This window comes from Palaemon carinicauda, chromosome 31, assembly GCF_036898095.1.
Source record: "Palaemon carinicauda isolate YSFRI2023 chromosome 31, ASM3689809v2, whole genome shotgun sequence".
Classification (NCBI taxonomy): Eukaryota; Metazoa; Arthropoda; class Malacostraca; order Decapoda; family Palaemonidae; genus Palaemon; species Palaemon carinicauda.
Window position 1 is genome coordinate 22772178 of NC_090755.1, and position 17500 is coordinate 22789677.

A 17500-nucleotide genomic window follows, 5' to 3' on the forward strand; every position below is an offset into this window, starting at 1 on the left:
GCTGAAGACCAGACAGGAGAACAATACTCAAAACAAGGTAGAATGAAAGAATTAAAACACTTCTTCAGAATAGATTGATCACCGAAAATCTTGAAAGACTTTCTCAATAAGCCTATTTTTTGTGCAATTGAAGAAGACACAGACCTTATATGTTTCTCAAAAGTAAATTTACTGTCGAGAATCACACCTAAAATTTTGAAAGAGTCATACATATTTAAAGAAACATTATCAATACTGAGATCCGGATGTTGAGGAGCCACCGTCCTTGACCTACTTACAATCATACTTTGAGTTTTGTTAGGATTCAACTTCATACCCCATAATTTGCACCATGCACTAATTCTAGCTAAATCTCTATTAAGGGATTCACCAACCCTAGATCTACATTCAGGGGATGGAATTGATGCAAAGAGAGTAGCATCATCTGCATATGCAACAAGCTTGTTTTCAAGGCCAAACCACATGTCATGTGTATATAGTATGAAAAGTAATGGGCCAAGAACACTACCCTGTGGAACACCGGATATCACATTCCTATAATCACTATGGTGCCCATCAACAACAACTCTTTGAGATCTATTACTTAAAAAATCAATAATAATGCTAAGAAACGACCCACCCACTCCCAACTGTTTCAGTTTGAAAACAAGGGCCACATGATTAACACGGTCAAAGGCAGCACTAAAATCAAGGCCAATCATACGAACTTCCCGACCACAATCAAGGTATTTCTGTACAGCATTGGAGATTGTAAGAAGGGCATCACATGCTCCAAGGCCTTTACGAAAACCAAATTGCAAACTAGGGAGTAGATGATTACCTTCAGCAAACCTGTTAAGACGTTTTGCCAGAAGACGTTCAAAAACTTTAGATAATATGGGAGTTATGGAAATTGGGCGGTAATCAGTGGGACTTGAGCTACCACAAACACATTTACATAGAGGAGTAACATTACCAATTCTCCAACTAGTGCTAAAAGCTCCTCTTCTTGCTAACTTGCGCAAAATAACAGATAACTTTGGAGCTAAGAAATCTGCTGTCTTTATAAAAAAAAAAGGAAAAATACCATTTGGGTCTACACCTCCATAGGCGTCAAGGTCCATCAACAGAGCTTTAATCTCACGAGATCGAAAAGCTAAACTAGTTAGTTTAGCCTCAGGAAAACAGGAATGAGGAAGTTCAAGTTTTTCATTACTCTGTTTACTGTCGAAAACATCAGCCAAAAGGGTTGCCTTTTCCTTTGGACAGTGAGTGACTGAGCCATCTGGTTTGAGTAAAGGAGGAACTGTTGCATCTACACCAAAGAGTGCAGATTTAAGGGTAGACCACCATTTATGTTCCTGAGTTGTACCAGAAAGTGTTTCTTTTATGGTTAAATTGTACTCCTTTTCAGTTGAGGCATAAACTCTCTGAGCAAAAGCTCGAAGCTGAGTATAGTTGCTCCAGGTCAAATCTGATCTGTTACCCTTCCAAAGATGATAGGCCTCCTGTTTCTCCAAATAAGCACGTCTACAATCATCATTGAACCACGGTTTGTCCTTCACTCGGTACCTTAGCACACGAGAAGGGATACGCCTATCAATTATGTTGACTAGATTCTCATTCAAAGGGACAACAGGATCTGCACTATCATATAATTGTGACCAATTCAAGCACAAAAGATCATGCAAAATCCCATTCCAGTCTGCTTGGGATTTCATATAAATTTTACAAGAATATGATATATCAGGGACAGGCTGCTCAGTCTTCACTAATAATGAAATCAAGGCATGATCAGATGTCCCGACTGGAGAACCAACCTTACTAGTTATAACGCCAGGGGAGTCAGTGTATACGAGGTCCAAGCAATTACCAGACCTGTATATATATATATATATATATATATATATATATATATATATATATATATATATATATATATATATATATATATATATATATATCATGGCTAGCAATTTCTATAACCTCTCGAGTTCCAGACTCACCTGTTTGCTTTTACATTAAATCTGGTATATTTGGAAATATTGATACCCAAACTCTGACAGTTATGTAACTTCCAGACAGCAATATATAAAACACTGAATATCCAAAGGTCTCTAAAGTACACTAAAAAAAACCTGGGTAATTATTCTGAAGACTTATTTAAAACCACTTCTTACTACGATTCTTTAACAGGGGTAGGAGCGAATACTAATTCAAACACTGGTGATTGGAATAAAACACTCTTTACAAAAATAAATATATGCTATATAAATTACATCACTTTGAAAAAATGTACATGAAATAAATAAATCACTTGAAATATTAAGTCTGAACAAAACTTAGATTAAGACAAAAATGTTACTATCTGAAGATTATATAATTACTTGACTTGAAATATTAAATCAGAATAAACCTTAGACTAAGACAAAAGAAATAATACTTATGAAAATTATACTATCACTTGTTTCACTTTGATACTTAATGAAAATAGATGACCAAATCATGATACAATTACCTTTGACCTTACTACAGGGCCATTTACAAAAACTATTAAGAGAATTTTTATAAATATTCACTATATTCACAAAACCGGTCAAGTGGTAGTCACTGTCTCTACAAGTTTGCCGGACCTGGGTTCGATTCCCGGCCGGTCACAAGCTCTTGTCTTTGTGTGATTTTGCCTGGGGCTCTGATCCTGAGGTCGTTAAGAGAATCCAGACATTTATGTATAAAAAATATATGGCTTATTTGAATAGGAAAAACACGTCTAAATGTGCAAAAATTTATCATATATATAATATATATATATATATATATATATATATATATATATATATATATATATATATATATATATATATACATATGTATATACATACATATCTATATGTATATATATATACATATATATATATATATATATATATATATATATATATATATATATATATATATATATATATAATGTACAGCCTATCAATTAAAGAGAAAAGAACTGAGAGACCAGAAAAAAAGAGAATAATTGAAACTGAGTTTAGGGAAATTGGGTTCAAGCTATATATGAGGGGAAACACAGGACAATTGGCTGTTGAGCATTGGTACTCTTCGTTTGATTATTCAGCTTTCAAGAAATTCTATGAGGAATTTCCCGTGGCCTTACCAAACGTTTGAGTATAGAATACCCCATTAAGTTCAAAAACTATTCTTTTATACATAGTAAAGTTCATTCTATTGAGATATTATTAGAAAAGACGTTTTGTTGTGATACCAATAGAGAAATCCCAAGTACAAAAACCCTTCTTGTATTGCCATACAGTAAAAATTTTAAAGATATCCTCCAGTGCTTATGAAAATTCACTGTTGATATGCCATTTAAATGCAATAACACAATGAAAATACCTTTCATATAGAATTCTCCTGACAATACCAAGAGATGCATTTATTTAGAATTTCAACATGTAAACATCTTGTAAGAAATGAACTGAATGACAAGAAGAGCGTAAAATATGTTGAAGACAACAACTCACAGTTTATTTTTGCCAGAAATTAGAATCCTGCAATTATTCGGTAAGGAGCAAGAAAAAAAGATGGTTCATTCTAATAACTTATAAGAAATTTCATAAGTCCAGCTTCATAAAAAATACGTGTTTCAATAGTAGCTCAAATATTGTGTATAGAATCTACAAATTAATGCATTTATATACAAAAAGATCTACAAGCTTTATAAATTTTAGCTTACTTAAGCACACCTGACCTTAGTACACTTGGTTTCCATATTAGGAATTATGTGCCCTCATGTTATCTATCTATTTATCTATCTGTCTATCCATATTATATATATATATATATATATATATATATATATATATATATATATATATATATATATATATGATGGTAATAACACTAAGAGATAGATAAAGTGCAACATGGATACGAGAGCAAACTAAAGTAGATGATATTCTAACAGGACATTATAATGAAAATGACAGGTAATAAATTGACATTAAGAATAACAGAATGGGTCCCTAGAGATTGCAAAAGAACCAGGAGAAGGAAGAGAAGATGGTGGATTGACAAACTAAGAAAGGTTGCCGGTGTCGACTGGCATAGGAAGACCATAAACAGACGCAAGTGGAATGACATGTCTGAGGCCTATGTTCTGCAGTGAACTATTAACGGCTGAGGCTAATAATATACCGTATATATGTAACGAATTTTTGCGAAATTTATTATTTTGCAAAATTACCGGATAATTTGCAAATAAACGTAAATAATGGCATGTTTGTAAAATCGTCTTGATTGTCTGATTACTTTGCAAATTAACATATAAAAATAGTATTTTGCAAAAATATCAGGTAACTTTACTATACTCCATCGGATCCTTTAAGGCGAACAAGGCTGGGTTTGGGCCGGGAGCGGCGATGCCATATCAAATATTACCATCACGTTGTATGGCGTATGGAGGCAGCATAAGTTAAAAAAATGTAAATATAATTAATTAATAATAAATATTCGCGATTATTAAATGCCCTCGTAATTTCTTTACTTTTAATAACAATAAAATTACACGTTTCTTCTTAAACGTGGCAGAAAAATTTTACAGCGCTGCCACATCCTTCTCAGGCGTTAAGCTGACCTCAGGGTATGAATATGTCAAACAGCGTGTGTCTCCATAAAAATTAAAGACGGCTCAACCAAAACAGTCAGTCATTAAGGAGTCTGTCGCCCTACCAAGAACATGGAAGGAAGTCCTCGTTCACGCATTAGCCTTCATCCCCAGGCTCGAGAAATAGTTTATAGGATCGTGAAGTACTTTGACAAAGAAAAGGCAAACTATGGACCCGTTATGGATGTTAGAAAAACACTGAAACGCGCCTCGGAAGCAACAATGATACCGGAGAGGACAATCAGCAGGATTTGCAAAGAAGGAAAAGTAACGGGAGAGAGATACGGTAAACCAATTTTCGTTGAACAGAAGAAGCAACAACCAAGAACCGTGACAAATTTAGATGATTTTGACAAGAGCGTTTTGCGTAGAACAGTTTTAGACTTTTATGCAAGGAAGGAAGTTCCAACGCTTGACTCAATAACAGCTGAATTAAAAGAAAATATTGAGTTTAAAGGTTCCAGGGATTCTGTTCACAAAGTTCTTCATGAAATTGGCTTTCGGTACAGCAAAGTTAATGGAAGAAAATTTCTACTGGAGAGAAAAGATGTAGCCTCAGCCAGAACTAAGTTTTTAAGAGAAATGAAAGCATTAAAAACCAGTGGCTATAAATCCTTTGTATACTTGGACGAGACTTGGATTAACCAAAACCATACCGTTGGGAAATGTTGGATTGACATCAATTCAGAAAATGCCACCGGTATTAAACCCCCTACTGGGAAAGGTAGTCGGTTAATCGTTCTTCATGCTGGGACCGAACGCGGGTTTGTTCCAAACTGTGAACTTGTTTTCCAGTCTAAAAACGATGGCGATTACCACAAACAAATGAATCATACTGTATTCAAGGAGTGGTTCATTTCACAATTGATTCCCAATATACCGCCATCATCGATCATAGTGATGGACAATGCATCCTATCACTCTTTCCAAATTGATAAACCGCCTACGACATCCGATAGAAAAGCTGTAATTAAAGACTGGCTTATCGAGAAAGGAGAAACCCCCGGAGACGATCTCTTGAAGGATGATCTGCTTGCTATGGTAAAACAGCATACGTCAAGATGGCCACGCAAGTACGAAATTGACATTATTGCGAGTAAGCACGGCCACAAAGTGGTAAGACTTCCTCCATATCATTGTCAATATAACCCAATTGAATTAATATGGAGCCAAGTCAAACAGTATGTGGCAAAGAAAAATAATTTTAAAATGTCGGACCTCAAATCTCTTATAAGTGAAGCGTTACAGCAAGTAACACCGGAAAATTGGAAAAATGCAGTTAACCATGCAGAGACTCTTCAAAGGGATGACACTTCAAGAGATTTAGCCATCGACAATTTTGTTGATTCTTTTGTTATAAATCTAGAATCATCTGATGAAGAGGAATTATAATGAATAGTACCCATTTTTTGTTTATTTCACTGAAATCATTAATGTTTTTCTTTCATTTTCAATGTAAATATCCATTCATTCTTTTCTTTCTTTTGTGATGTAAATATTCATTCAGTTTTTAATTAATTTGTAATGTAGCCTACATTTTTTTTTCATTATTAATGTAAACATTAAATTAGCTTCCAAAATAATTTAGTTATACAAATAAAAAAAATGTTACATATTTTTAATATAAAAGATGTGCAGAAATAAATCTCTATAATCCTGGCATTCTTGTGTATCGTTATCAGTATAACATTCATGACTCAAAACTATCATCTATTTGTTTTGATAAATCCTTACAAAGACTATGAAACACAAATTGATATTTTCATCAGGTATGACACTCAAGCAAAAGTATCTTATATTTTGAAGATAAAAACGTGCCAAACCTAAAACAAAATATTCAAAGTAAATTGCAAAGCTAGAACAAAGTCCATAGAAAGAAGGCATGAGAATATAAAAAGAAAGTGTATCGGATACTCTTAATGAAGATAATTGGGCGTCTATACTACGTATAGATAATATATTTAATTGTTGTCGATAATTCTGTGTAACCCATGTATCTTTATGACACTATTTCAGTTTACCTGCCTAAATTTACACAGGATCTCTCTCTCTCTCTCTCTCTCTCTCTCTCTCTCTCTCTCTCTCTCTCTCTCTCTCTCACACACATATATATATATATATATATATATATATATATATATATATATATATATATATATATTATATATATATATATATATATATATATATATACATATATATATATATATATATATATATATATATATATATATATATATATATATAACAAATGGTAGAGCCTCCACGAGATGGAATTTGTGAGTGTAGGTAGATAAATTCACACATACGAGTTGATTAGAGAATGCGGAAACTCAGTAGTATGGGATAATCCCTAGAAAGGTCCAGTATATTGCCCCAGGAGACATTCGAGCGCAGGGATTAAAAAGGGTAAACAGGAGCGGTAGGCCTTTAAACACTCCAGAGAAGGACATTTGGCAACGTAGGAGACAACGCCCGGATTGCCATGAAGGAGCCGATAGAGTATAGTAAATATATGGTAACCTGGTTACTTGTAAAGTCCTCAATACCTTAGAATGACAAAATAGCTTTGAATGATCAAAATATATCCAAAGTTCTCTCATTTCACAAGCAGAATCGCACTTGCCTTGGCTGTTGTAGAAATTTTGATTTTTATAACACTTGCAGCGAATGTTGTTACAAGTGTTGAGCAGCTGCACCGAATAAAACCTTGCCCATCTCCCGTTGAATCTGTATTAGATATTTCCCGAAAGCTGATCTCTCGTTCATTGGGAACATCTTCAATGGACAAGAACTTAGTTAAGTAATCTTGGTTGTTCACAATGAACAGATATTACCCATCTCGCTGGTCTGTATGTCAACCAAGTCAACCTGCAATATACAGTATAGCATCCACTGTCTAAGCGACCATTTGAATTAGAATATCTGTCTAAATTATTTTTGAATGTTGAAATAGTATTGGAATTTACTACTCCATGTAGAAATCTGTTCCACACAATTGCAACACGAATAGCAAAAAAAAATATTTGAGTGATTACTTTTGAAATTAATTTGAGCAGCTTTATTTTCCATACCTGCCACCTTGAATTTACATTTTTCGATTGGATTGGCTTGACGACCAACAAATTGTCAGACACTAGATTTTTTTTTGTAGTACCAATTCTTCATAGAACTGCCGTAAGATCTTTATTTGATTTATTGTTATATTTGCCTATTTTTTACTCAGAGACTTATAAAGATTATTCCTTCCTCCATATCTGCTAGCAAGATGGCCATCTTTAATTGTATCAAAGAAATCTTCATCACAAAAAAAAAAAAAAAAAATCTGAGAACAGTTCTTATTTTAAGCATTTCCTTTTTCATATTGTTGCCTCTTTAACAGATATTTCCATGATATCGTATTTTCTTAAGTCTATAGTTTTTTGAGTTGTGTTCGCCTAATTTTTTCAAGTTTTTTCATGCGATTAACGATTTCCTCATATTCACACTTTTCATCGAGCCAGATGCATTTTATGACTTCTTTTCTTATAATTCAGACAATACTTAGTCAAAATTCTCCTTTGTTCCATTCATCGCAGGATAATAAGCAGAGGTTTACACCTCAATACTTCTAGTTCCAATACTGTCTGTACTTACACTGGTCCTAATTTACAGAATAAAGCTCAATCTACTTCCAGTGCTACAAATCACTCAGCACATCTGGCATTATTCCTAAAAGTACAACTAGTCTCACTTATCCCAGTGGTGCAAATGAAAGTGCTATAAATACACAAACTCTGATTTATCTACAGAACATGTTTGACATACGAGCCAATTATGATTCTTCCAAGGAAACAGAGGGTTCTTGTGAGGTACAGATGGTTGATCATGTACCCATAGAATCTTAATCTAAAAGGAAAAAACGGTACTCGAAAACGGAACCCCTAACAAGAAAAAAAGAAAAAAAATTAAGAATGTTTGAGTAAGCCTGAAGGGATTTCTTCTAAATTTATAAAGATTGGGTGGCTAATGTAACAAGTCGAACTGGTAGGTAAACGGAAAGAATGTCTCAACACTCAACTTTTAAACCTGAACCCGACCCAATGACTAACTAGAGTACCAAACATGTAGTAAAAGTCGAGGTCCATGAGAAGCCTTATGATAGCAGGAAGCTGATGGAAACTCAATCAATTACGAACCATTGGAATAAATAAATCCATCATCCCACTCCATTTCCTTGATATTCAGTCCTTAATAATTAAATGGAATACTAATGCTCTTAAACCCCGTTTACATCTAGAGGAAATTCAAAGACTATTAAAGAATTATAACCTTATTGCAGTATGCCTACACCATTCTAATGATACTATTCCTTCAATAGGAATTATAATCTGGCATCTCGCTCAGTCCTTTCTGCTGATACATTAGGTACTGTTATCTACATCCATAATAAAATAACTTAGGATGATAAGATATTTAACTCGTCAGAATTTCAATTATCTGGAGTTAAAGTACATGTGAATAATAATTCTTTTTAGTATATTCATTATATAAAATCAACCCTATCGTAAGCATAATTTGCAAAATCTAACAAAAGAACTCCCAAAGTTGCAATAAGATTTCCTATTAATCTGAGATTTCAATGCCCACAAACCCCTTTGGGACACTAATTGTGTTAGCATTGATACAAATGGTTGCAAGGTTGAACAAATAGTAAATGATCACAACTTTTATATTCAAAAATTCATGAAACATATTCCTCAATAGACTTTTTGTTCCAACAATATTATAAATATGTTTGAATGAAGCTTGCTAGATGACTTTTAAAGCAGCGAATGTTTTCCTATATCAGTAACCATGTTCGGATGAACAACATGTCCTCCCACTTAGCGTTATAGTACAAATGTAGCTAATTGGGATAAGTTCAAACTTTATACAAGTCGAGTACCCCCATTTAATTATTCACAAGATCATCATGAAACAAATTAATTTTTTGCAAACTTCATAAGACTCATAGTCTTGGACCTCGAGTGGGTATTGGATATAAAGATTTCAAAGTACCTTCAGATCCTAATCCATATATTGGGCTACCATAATCTATTCTTTATAACCCCAGTGCTTTAAAGATCTTCAGGAAAGTTGATCGCTTCACACCTTATATTGTATTAGACAACTTTTTTCTTAAATTTTAGAGCATTATTACTATTGAATTCGATGTAAGATACATGAGCTTTCCAATTGAGGGGAGTATCAATTATTAATCCCCTAAATTTTACCCTATCTTTGAATTGGATTTGAGTGTTGCCTAATGTGGTTTATTTCTTGGTTTTGCTTCCATCTAATATTATAATAAAACATTATAAATTGTTTGAGATTTTTCTGCAGAAAGTCTGAAATCAACAGACGTAGTCCAAACTTCTCGTTTTCGAATAGTGTCATTTGAAATTCTTTGTTGGGGCTGAAGACTATTGGACGAATATTATATCGCAGAGTCATCGACGCAAAGGCTACTTTGCACTCCCTGGGGAATTTGTTCAACTATGTCATTAATTGTCAATGCAAAAAGAGTCCCACTTAAAACACTACCCTGGGGCACACCACTGTATAGGTTGTAAGATTCGGAATAGACATTCTCTATATGAGTTTGGAATGTTCTTCCACCAATAAAATTTCTAATGAAAATAGGGAGGTGCCCTCGAACCATCATCATGTAAGGATTTTAGTATTGGATGCCTCCATGTAGTATGCCTTTGGAAAGTAAAAAAAAAGAAATATGACTATTGTGATTTGCTTTCGATCAAAACCTCTACTTACATAATTTTTTAAGTGACAAAGAGAGTCCAAGGTAGATCGATCTGATTTAGGACCAAATTGTGAGGCTGATAAAATGTTGTTACGACATAAACACCAATTTGGTCTATAATCAACATTTTTTTCTAGTAATTTTCAAATAAAACTGGTCAGTGAAATTGGTCTATAATTGTTTGGGCTACTGGATCTTTTCCTGTTTCAGCTATTGGTATGACTATTGCATGTTTCCATGCCTGTGGAAATAGATTTTTGATCCAGAGATGATTAGGAAATGCAATAAATAGACCCTTGCCAATGGAGCTAGATTTTTTTTTTTTATATCAAAATACATATTATCCTTACCAGGCTCTGATGAACTACAATTCAGTTGCGCAAATTCCAGCTTCTCTTCGGTAAACCTTATGGGTATGTGTGTGTGTATATATAATATCGAAAGAAATATATAATTAATATCTCTTCTTTTTATAGATCGAAAGTGGTGATCTAGATTATTAATACTACTTATGCTTTCAATATTTTGCCTAATGATATTAGAGATCACCTGAGTATTATTAATTGGTGAACCATTATGCATTAACGCATGTCACGAAGGTCTGCTACAGGAACCATTAATTTTTCTATATTTCTCCCACACCTTTTGCATCTGGGTATTTTCTCATATACTAGACATACTTTGCCATGATATTATTCTACCTTTCTTCTTTTCTAAATTTACCGGATCTCTTATTAAAGTTTAGTTTTAATACACTAATTTTTATTGATATATCAACCAGTTTACTATTTGTATTTCCAATCATAAGGCAAGTACTAAAATTCTTAAATATTTTATTTGACGCTTCTAATTTTCTACCAATTACATGTTTTTCCTTTATTAGTTCGGCCAGTGCATCCGACCATCAAGGACCAAGTGTTTCATTGGTCGAGCTCCAGTCAGAGGCAAAGATTTGTGAGCTGCTTGTTTAATAGATCTTCCCCCAAACATCTCGGTGCTACATGAAAGTGGGGAACCACCCTTGTTGTACATCGAGATTTTGTAACCATGCTGAGTGCATTAAAGATCTTATTCTCCAACAAAAAAAATATTCAACCTCGATGACAGATTCATAAACATTCATAAACTACCCTTTTGAATAAGAGCAAATAGCCTATTACAATATACAAACATCAGAATGAACATTATTCATCCATCTCTCTCTCTCTCTCTCTCTCTCTCTCTCTCTCTCTCTCTCTCTCTCTCTCTCTCTCTCTTCCACCTTAGCCCTTAAGAAAAAAAAAATGCTTTAATTTCTATTTATTGCAGATTTCTACCTCAATTTATTGATTTTATCCTTTATATATAATCTTCCCAACTCTTCCTGCTCTTTGGTTCGTTGCAATTAACATCTATTTTCACGACTTTATTTGATATAATTCTCTGGTTGTCTTATTATTGCTGGATCTAACGCTACTCGGCTCTCTTGTTGAATGGCGTATCACATAAGCTTAAGTGTTTTTCTATTGGAAGAAGGATGGCATGGCTTAGAGAAAAAGTTATGAATCTGATCCTTTTTTTTAGTTAATAGCTTTTATGATTCAGAGGTAAGAATATTATATATTTTAGTATGAAAATATTTTATCATTTCATTCTAGTTTACTGTCTGTTATGGGTGCATACAATTACTGAACTGAACACACCAAGAGCCCTATTGCAGTAGAATTTTAGTTGTATGACTACAATGCATTGGGTCGTAATTTATTACTTCCACCCATTTACATCACTGAACAGTTGGAATAGCTCACTACCTTTCATGTATACATGGCTGGATTAACCATTAAGCAAAATAAGCACGTGCTTAGTGCATCAAGGGAATGGGGGTCACCAGTCCACCACAGATTCATCATTAGCGCTGTCAGGGTAACCACTCCCTGATTGGACGTCATCCCGTCAGGATCTCTGATAAGAAAAAAATACTTTCTGCAGGACTGTCATCTACTGCTGTTATCTCATCTCATCCTGTCCGCCAATCCGTGTCTGTACCGAAGTCGTGTATCCCTTTATATATTATAGTACGGATACTGCACATGTGATCCTTTAACTATATTGTAACCATCCTTTTTGATTATCTGTTAATTGTTTCTTAAAGATGTTAACCCCGATTTTCTGATTAGGTTTTGCAGCATTCATGGTCAGCCTTTTATTAAGTACTACAATCTTTAAACCTTCCTTGACACGAGAAAGAGTCAATTTCAAAATTATCATATCTTCCACAACATTAAGTTTTACATCAATGTGAGACATGATTATCTAAAACTTTTATCTGAGGATGATATTCATAGTGTCATAACCATATTGTTACATTGTAGGATAGAAACATTTTTATGAAAACAAAAATCAATGTTTTAAAAACTGAAGTTTATTCAAAACTGTAGACTCTTCTAAAGTTGTTGTCAGGTTCAAATACAAAAGTTTTAAATAACTATAAACACTCCCTAAATGAATTGAATACTTCATCATAAAAGTAACCAATGTACATGTGCCCATAATTGAAATAATTCAGTAAAACAAAGCAAAGTAATGAAATAATGTACCACCCTATATTGCAAAGAACGCCAAATATTAATTACCAATTCAAAAAGCATGTAAATCAAAATAAAATATAATTTCAATATTATTTGATATAATTTCATAATTAGAGTTATCAGATAAAGTATAGCTGTTTGTGCCCTTTTTTTTTTTTTTTTTTTTTTACTTGTAGGGCCCTTTTCCTTTATACGTCGTCTCTCTCTTTATGTATACTTCCTTTCTACCAGTTTACCCATGTATTTCGCTGCAGTCCAGGCATCCTTTACCTGTTGGATTGATTATATTTAATAGAAAAAAAAACTTGAGGCAGATTTAAAAGAAGGAAACGTCTGCCAACTGTCCAATTTACATTTATTTTATTTATTTATCTATTTTAATTAAATATTTCATATGAAATAGAGACTTGCGAGGTGAGTCAAGTAGAAAGAGCAAAGAAATCTAAACAGCAAATAGAAAAGTTGATAAACAAAAGGCCTCTCTGTACCAGGCATTAGGTTATGTGAAGAATCACTAGGTAAAAATGGATCAAACAACCTCAGTGAAAATGAACATAAGTAGGGTGAAGTGATGGATATGATGCAAAGATGAGTAAACATTGATTGTAAACTAGAAATAAGCTATACAAGTGCAACAACAAACGCAAAAATCTTGGTTGTAAGGAGGAGAGACAGTAAACACTGTAATATATAAACTGGTCGAAAACGAATATGGGAGATGTGACAGATGCTGCACTTAAAAGAATACTGAAGATATCCTAAAAAAAAAAAAAAGTAAATGAAGGATAAATTTGTATCGTGCCATTAATATTGGTGATGTCACCTAATTGGGTTTTGTTCTGTCTATGGTTAGTTATGCATTATGTAGTTTGATCAGCGTTCAGTAATTGCACGTGGTGTTGTAGTCAGTAATTTTAGAAGCTGTCTGAGGAAAGAACTGCCAGTGATTTGAGCCTTCTCAAAGCACTGTAATAGGCTAGAATAGGGAGCTCTGTAATAAACGATCAGAACAAGATAGTGCCTCTTACTCATCCCATCCATTGAGTTCCCTTAATGACACAGTGACAGAACATTACCTACGCAGAATGTATGTGCATATTTAGTCAATCGGACACAAATTATTTTTGTCGTTAAGTGCATGCAAATCGTTAGGGTTGATGGATCCCAATTTCCCCAAACACAGTATTTAATATCCATGGGAATGTCCGTATGTGAAAGACCCAGTGAGCTGCTGTTTGAACGTTTTTCAGGTACTACGTTTAATGTGAATGAAAAATCTCCTCCTGTAATGAGGGGCAAATTGCGCACATACACCTGTATCCAGGTACAGTGCCACATGCATACCATACACCAATTACCATCCCTAAACATTTGGATAAAGAGGTTGAAAAGATGATGGACGAGGATGTCCTAGCAGGTATCTTGCAATCTGTGCCTACTGGGGAGGTAGCTGTGTGGTGTGCATGAAAAATGAATGCATGCAGTAAAATGGGAATGCATCATTCATTTGCACCATTTGATATGGTGTCAAGTGTCATAGTTCATACTTTCTAGACTACAGTTGATGAACACAGGGAATTTCATCAAGCAGTGTTGGACGAAGAAATTTGAAAGCTCACTACTTACATAACGCCAAGGGGGATGTATCAGTATTGTTGCCCACCAATGGGGCACTGCGCCGCCCCGGATGCTTGCACGAAGATGAGGATGTGATTTTTAACATTCCAAGGAAATTTAAATGTATTGAGGACATATTATTACATGATACTGGCATAGAAGAAGCTTTTTGCTATACTTTTAATTAATTGTTGGCATGTATGAGGAATGGTATACCTTTAAACCCAAATAAATTCCAGTTTTGTCAGAGTGCCATTGATTTTGTAGGCTACAATATTATGTGGGATAATTATCTGTCTTTGGAGGATAAACTGGTTGGCATGAAGAAGTTCCCGATGCCAGACCAGCCCACAATATCCGTTATTCGGTCGTGGTAAGGGCTGGTCTATCAGTTGGCTTCCTCCATTGTAACGACTCCTCTCATGGCAACATTTCGGGAATTATTGACAAAGGAGTCCTGCAAAAAGTGTACTGGGATGAACATTTTATTTCTAAATTTGAATATGTAAAATATGAGCCATGTAGGTTGATATCTGAGTTTCTTCATTATTGTAAGACAAGACCAGCCATTGTAATGACTGAGTGGGGCAAAGAAGGAATGAGCTTGATATTACAACAATATTGATCTTGCATTTATCATGATGTACCTTTCTGTTGTATTGGTTGATGAAAGCTAACCCTGTGTGGCAGCAGACACCTTTCAAAAGAGGACTTGAACAATGCCTCTATCGAGGGGGAGGCGGCAGCAGTAGTCTGTTGTCTAAAAAGAGCATATATCTCTTTGCAGGGTTACTCAAACTTTCTTCTAATAACAGAGTATCAGTCATTGGTTAAGTATTTTGGCGATCACGAGCTATGGTACATCGATAATTCCAGGCTGTTCCGGTTGAAAGAAAAAGCCCTTCAGTATAAATTCTCCGTTAAGAATGTGGCAGGCAAAAGGAATACTGCCACTAACACCTTGTCCCAGTACCCAAGTCTAGAGGCATTGCTAAGTGAGGTAGATATGGAAGATGCAGAAGAGGTATGTGGGGTACAGTCGGCCGTAATGATGACATCATTCCACGAGATGGATAGTGATGTCATCATAATTGACAGTGAAGTTGTTGAGAGAATTGCCAGCACTGATGGAGATTATCAGCTATTATTGAAGAGGGTCAGAGACGACAACTAGCCAGATAGTAGGTGTACTGTTGAGCCTACATTAAAGCGGTATTTTCAGGTAAGGAAACGACTTAGCTATTTGATTGGACTAGTCACTTATATGAAGGGCACATCTGCTTGGTAGTGCTGAAAGATCTGAAGAAAACATACACTCAGGCCACCAGGGCGTATATTCAACGTTACGCTCGGCATGGCAGTCTGTCTATTAGCCTGGGGTGGAGGCAGATGTAACATTGCAGAGGAGTAATTGCACGACATGCAATGAAAATTCACCATCCCAACAACAGGAACCATTTATCCCTACTGAACTCCCAATATATCCATTTGAAAAAACAGTAGCAGATTTCTTTCAGCTAGATGATAAATTTTATTTAGCATACGCTTGAACTGTATTATTTTGGCAATGGTGTGACGTCATAATAGATCATCCCTGTATTGCGGATGTTTTTCTGCTGATGGGGCACCTCTTGAGGAAATCTCCACTGATGGGGGAAGAACTTGAGGAGTATTAAGATGCTAGATATTTACAAATGATTGGGATTTCAATTGCATATCTTGTCAGTACAATACCCCCATTCAAATGGGCAAGCTAAGGCAGGTGTGCACTCTGCTTAGTATATGATAATGGACAATGTCAGGATGACAGTATTCTAGACACAGATACCACAGCAAGATCACTTGTCTATATCCCCTAAGGGATATAGGCAAGTTCCCGGCACAATTAACATAAGGCAAACAGTTACAGGACTCCATCCAAGTGGTGAATGAATTCTTTCTCTTGGGTAACCATTGGATGACGAAATTACCCATGAGAGAAAAAGCTATGGTCAAAACATCACACAGAGAGAAAGAATCACATGACTTACACGCACGGCCGCTTCTGCATCTACGAGTAGGCATCCGGGCCTGGTAAAATGTCTTGGAGGAATCGGCACCAACTGAGATACATAACAGCAAAGGAGCAGTGCCCTACTATAGAACTAGCCCAGGGAGTGCCACATACCCAGGATCAGGAGGTAGATGTTGGCCACGGCACCCTACCACCCCTTGGTAGACGTAGTTCAAGACTAACCAAACGTCCAGCTTGGATGAAAGACTATGAAGGGCGAAAATAAAGTTCATTTTGTTTGTTGAACTCTTATTAAGTGCTGCTTCAATTACCATTTTTCTTTTGTAGACAATTTGTCAATTTTACCTGTTCTTAATTGCTGTTGTTTATCTAATTTTGACTTTTGTGTATGCGTGTATCTAGCAGTAATGCATATTTCACGAGGGGGATTTATGATGAATGTGTATTGTTTTGCTAATACTGATTATGCCACCCGATTGGGTGGTGTTATGTTTGTGGTTGTGTCTGTGCTTCGTTACACAATTTGGAGCTCGGTCTGCCCCAAGATAATGGGCGTTGACGCCAGTTAATCTTTACCCACCATATGGGTAGGGCACTCTGTAATAAACAATCAGTACGAGATATTGCCTCTTACTCATCCCACCAATTGGTTATCCTATAGTAAGACATTCCAGAACCAGTGAAAATTGTATTACATTACAACCAGTTGGTAAAAATTCTAGGTCTCTGAATAGTATACCATCTGGTTCTTGTATGTTTGTCACTGAATCTGATAAATTTAACTAATATTTTTGACATCTGAATACATGCGTTTACTTTTTTCCTAGGATACACTTCAACATTATTTCAAGTACACTGTTTGTCCTACT

General features: G+C 35.0%; 2 protein-coding genes across 4 annotated transcripts in view; one reads left to right on the forward strand and one right to left on the reverse strand.

Annotated features, from left to right (window-relative positions):
- The window catches only part of Taf8 (TBP-associated factor 8), a 670932-nt gene that overhangs the window by 215723 nt on the left and 437709 nt on the right, over nt 1-17500 (forward strand). The gene's annotated exons all lie outside the window — the stretch shown is intronic.
- LOC137624900 (carboxypeptidase B-like) overlaps nt 12815-17500 on the reverse strand; it is a 233338-nt gene continuing 228652 nt past the window's right edge. For all 3 annotated transcript variants that reach the window (XM_068355835.1, XM_068355837.1, XM_068355838.1), the window contains one exon: nt 12815-13270. In XM_068355835.1, coding sequence (XP_068211936.1) covers nt 13208-13270 — 63 coding nt within the window. In that variant the 3' untranslated portion in view covers nt 12815-13207. The remainder of the gene's footprint in view (nt 13271-17500) is intronic.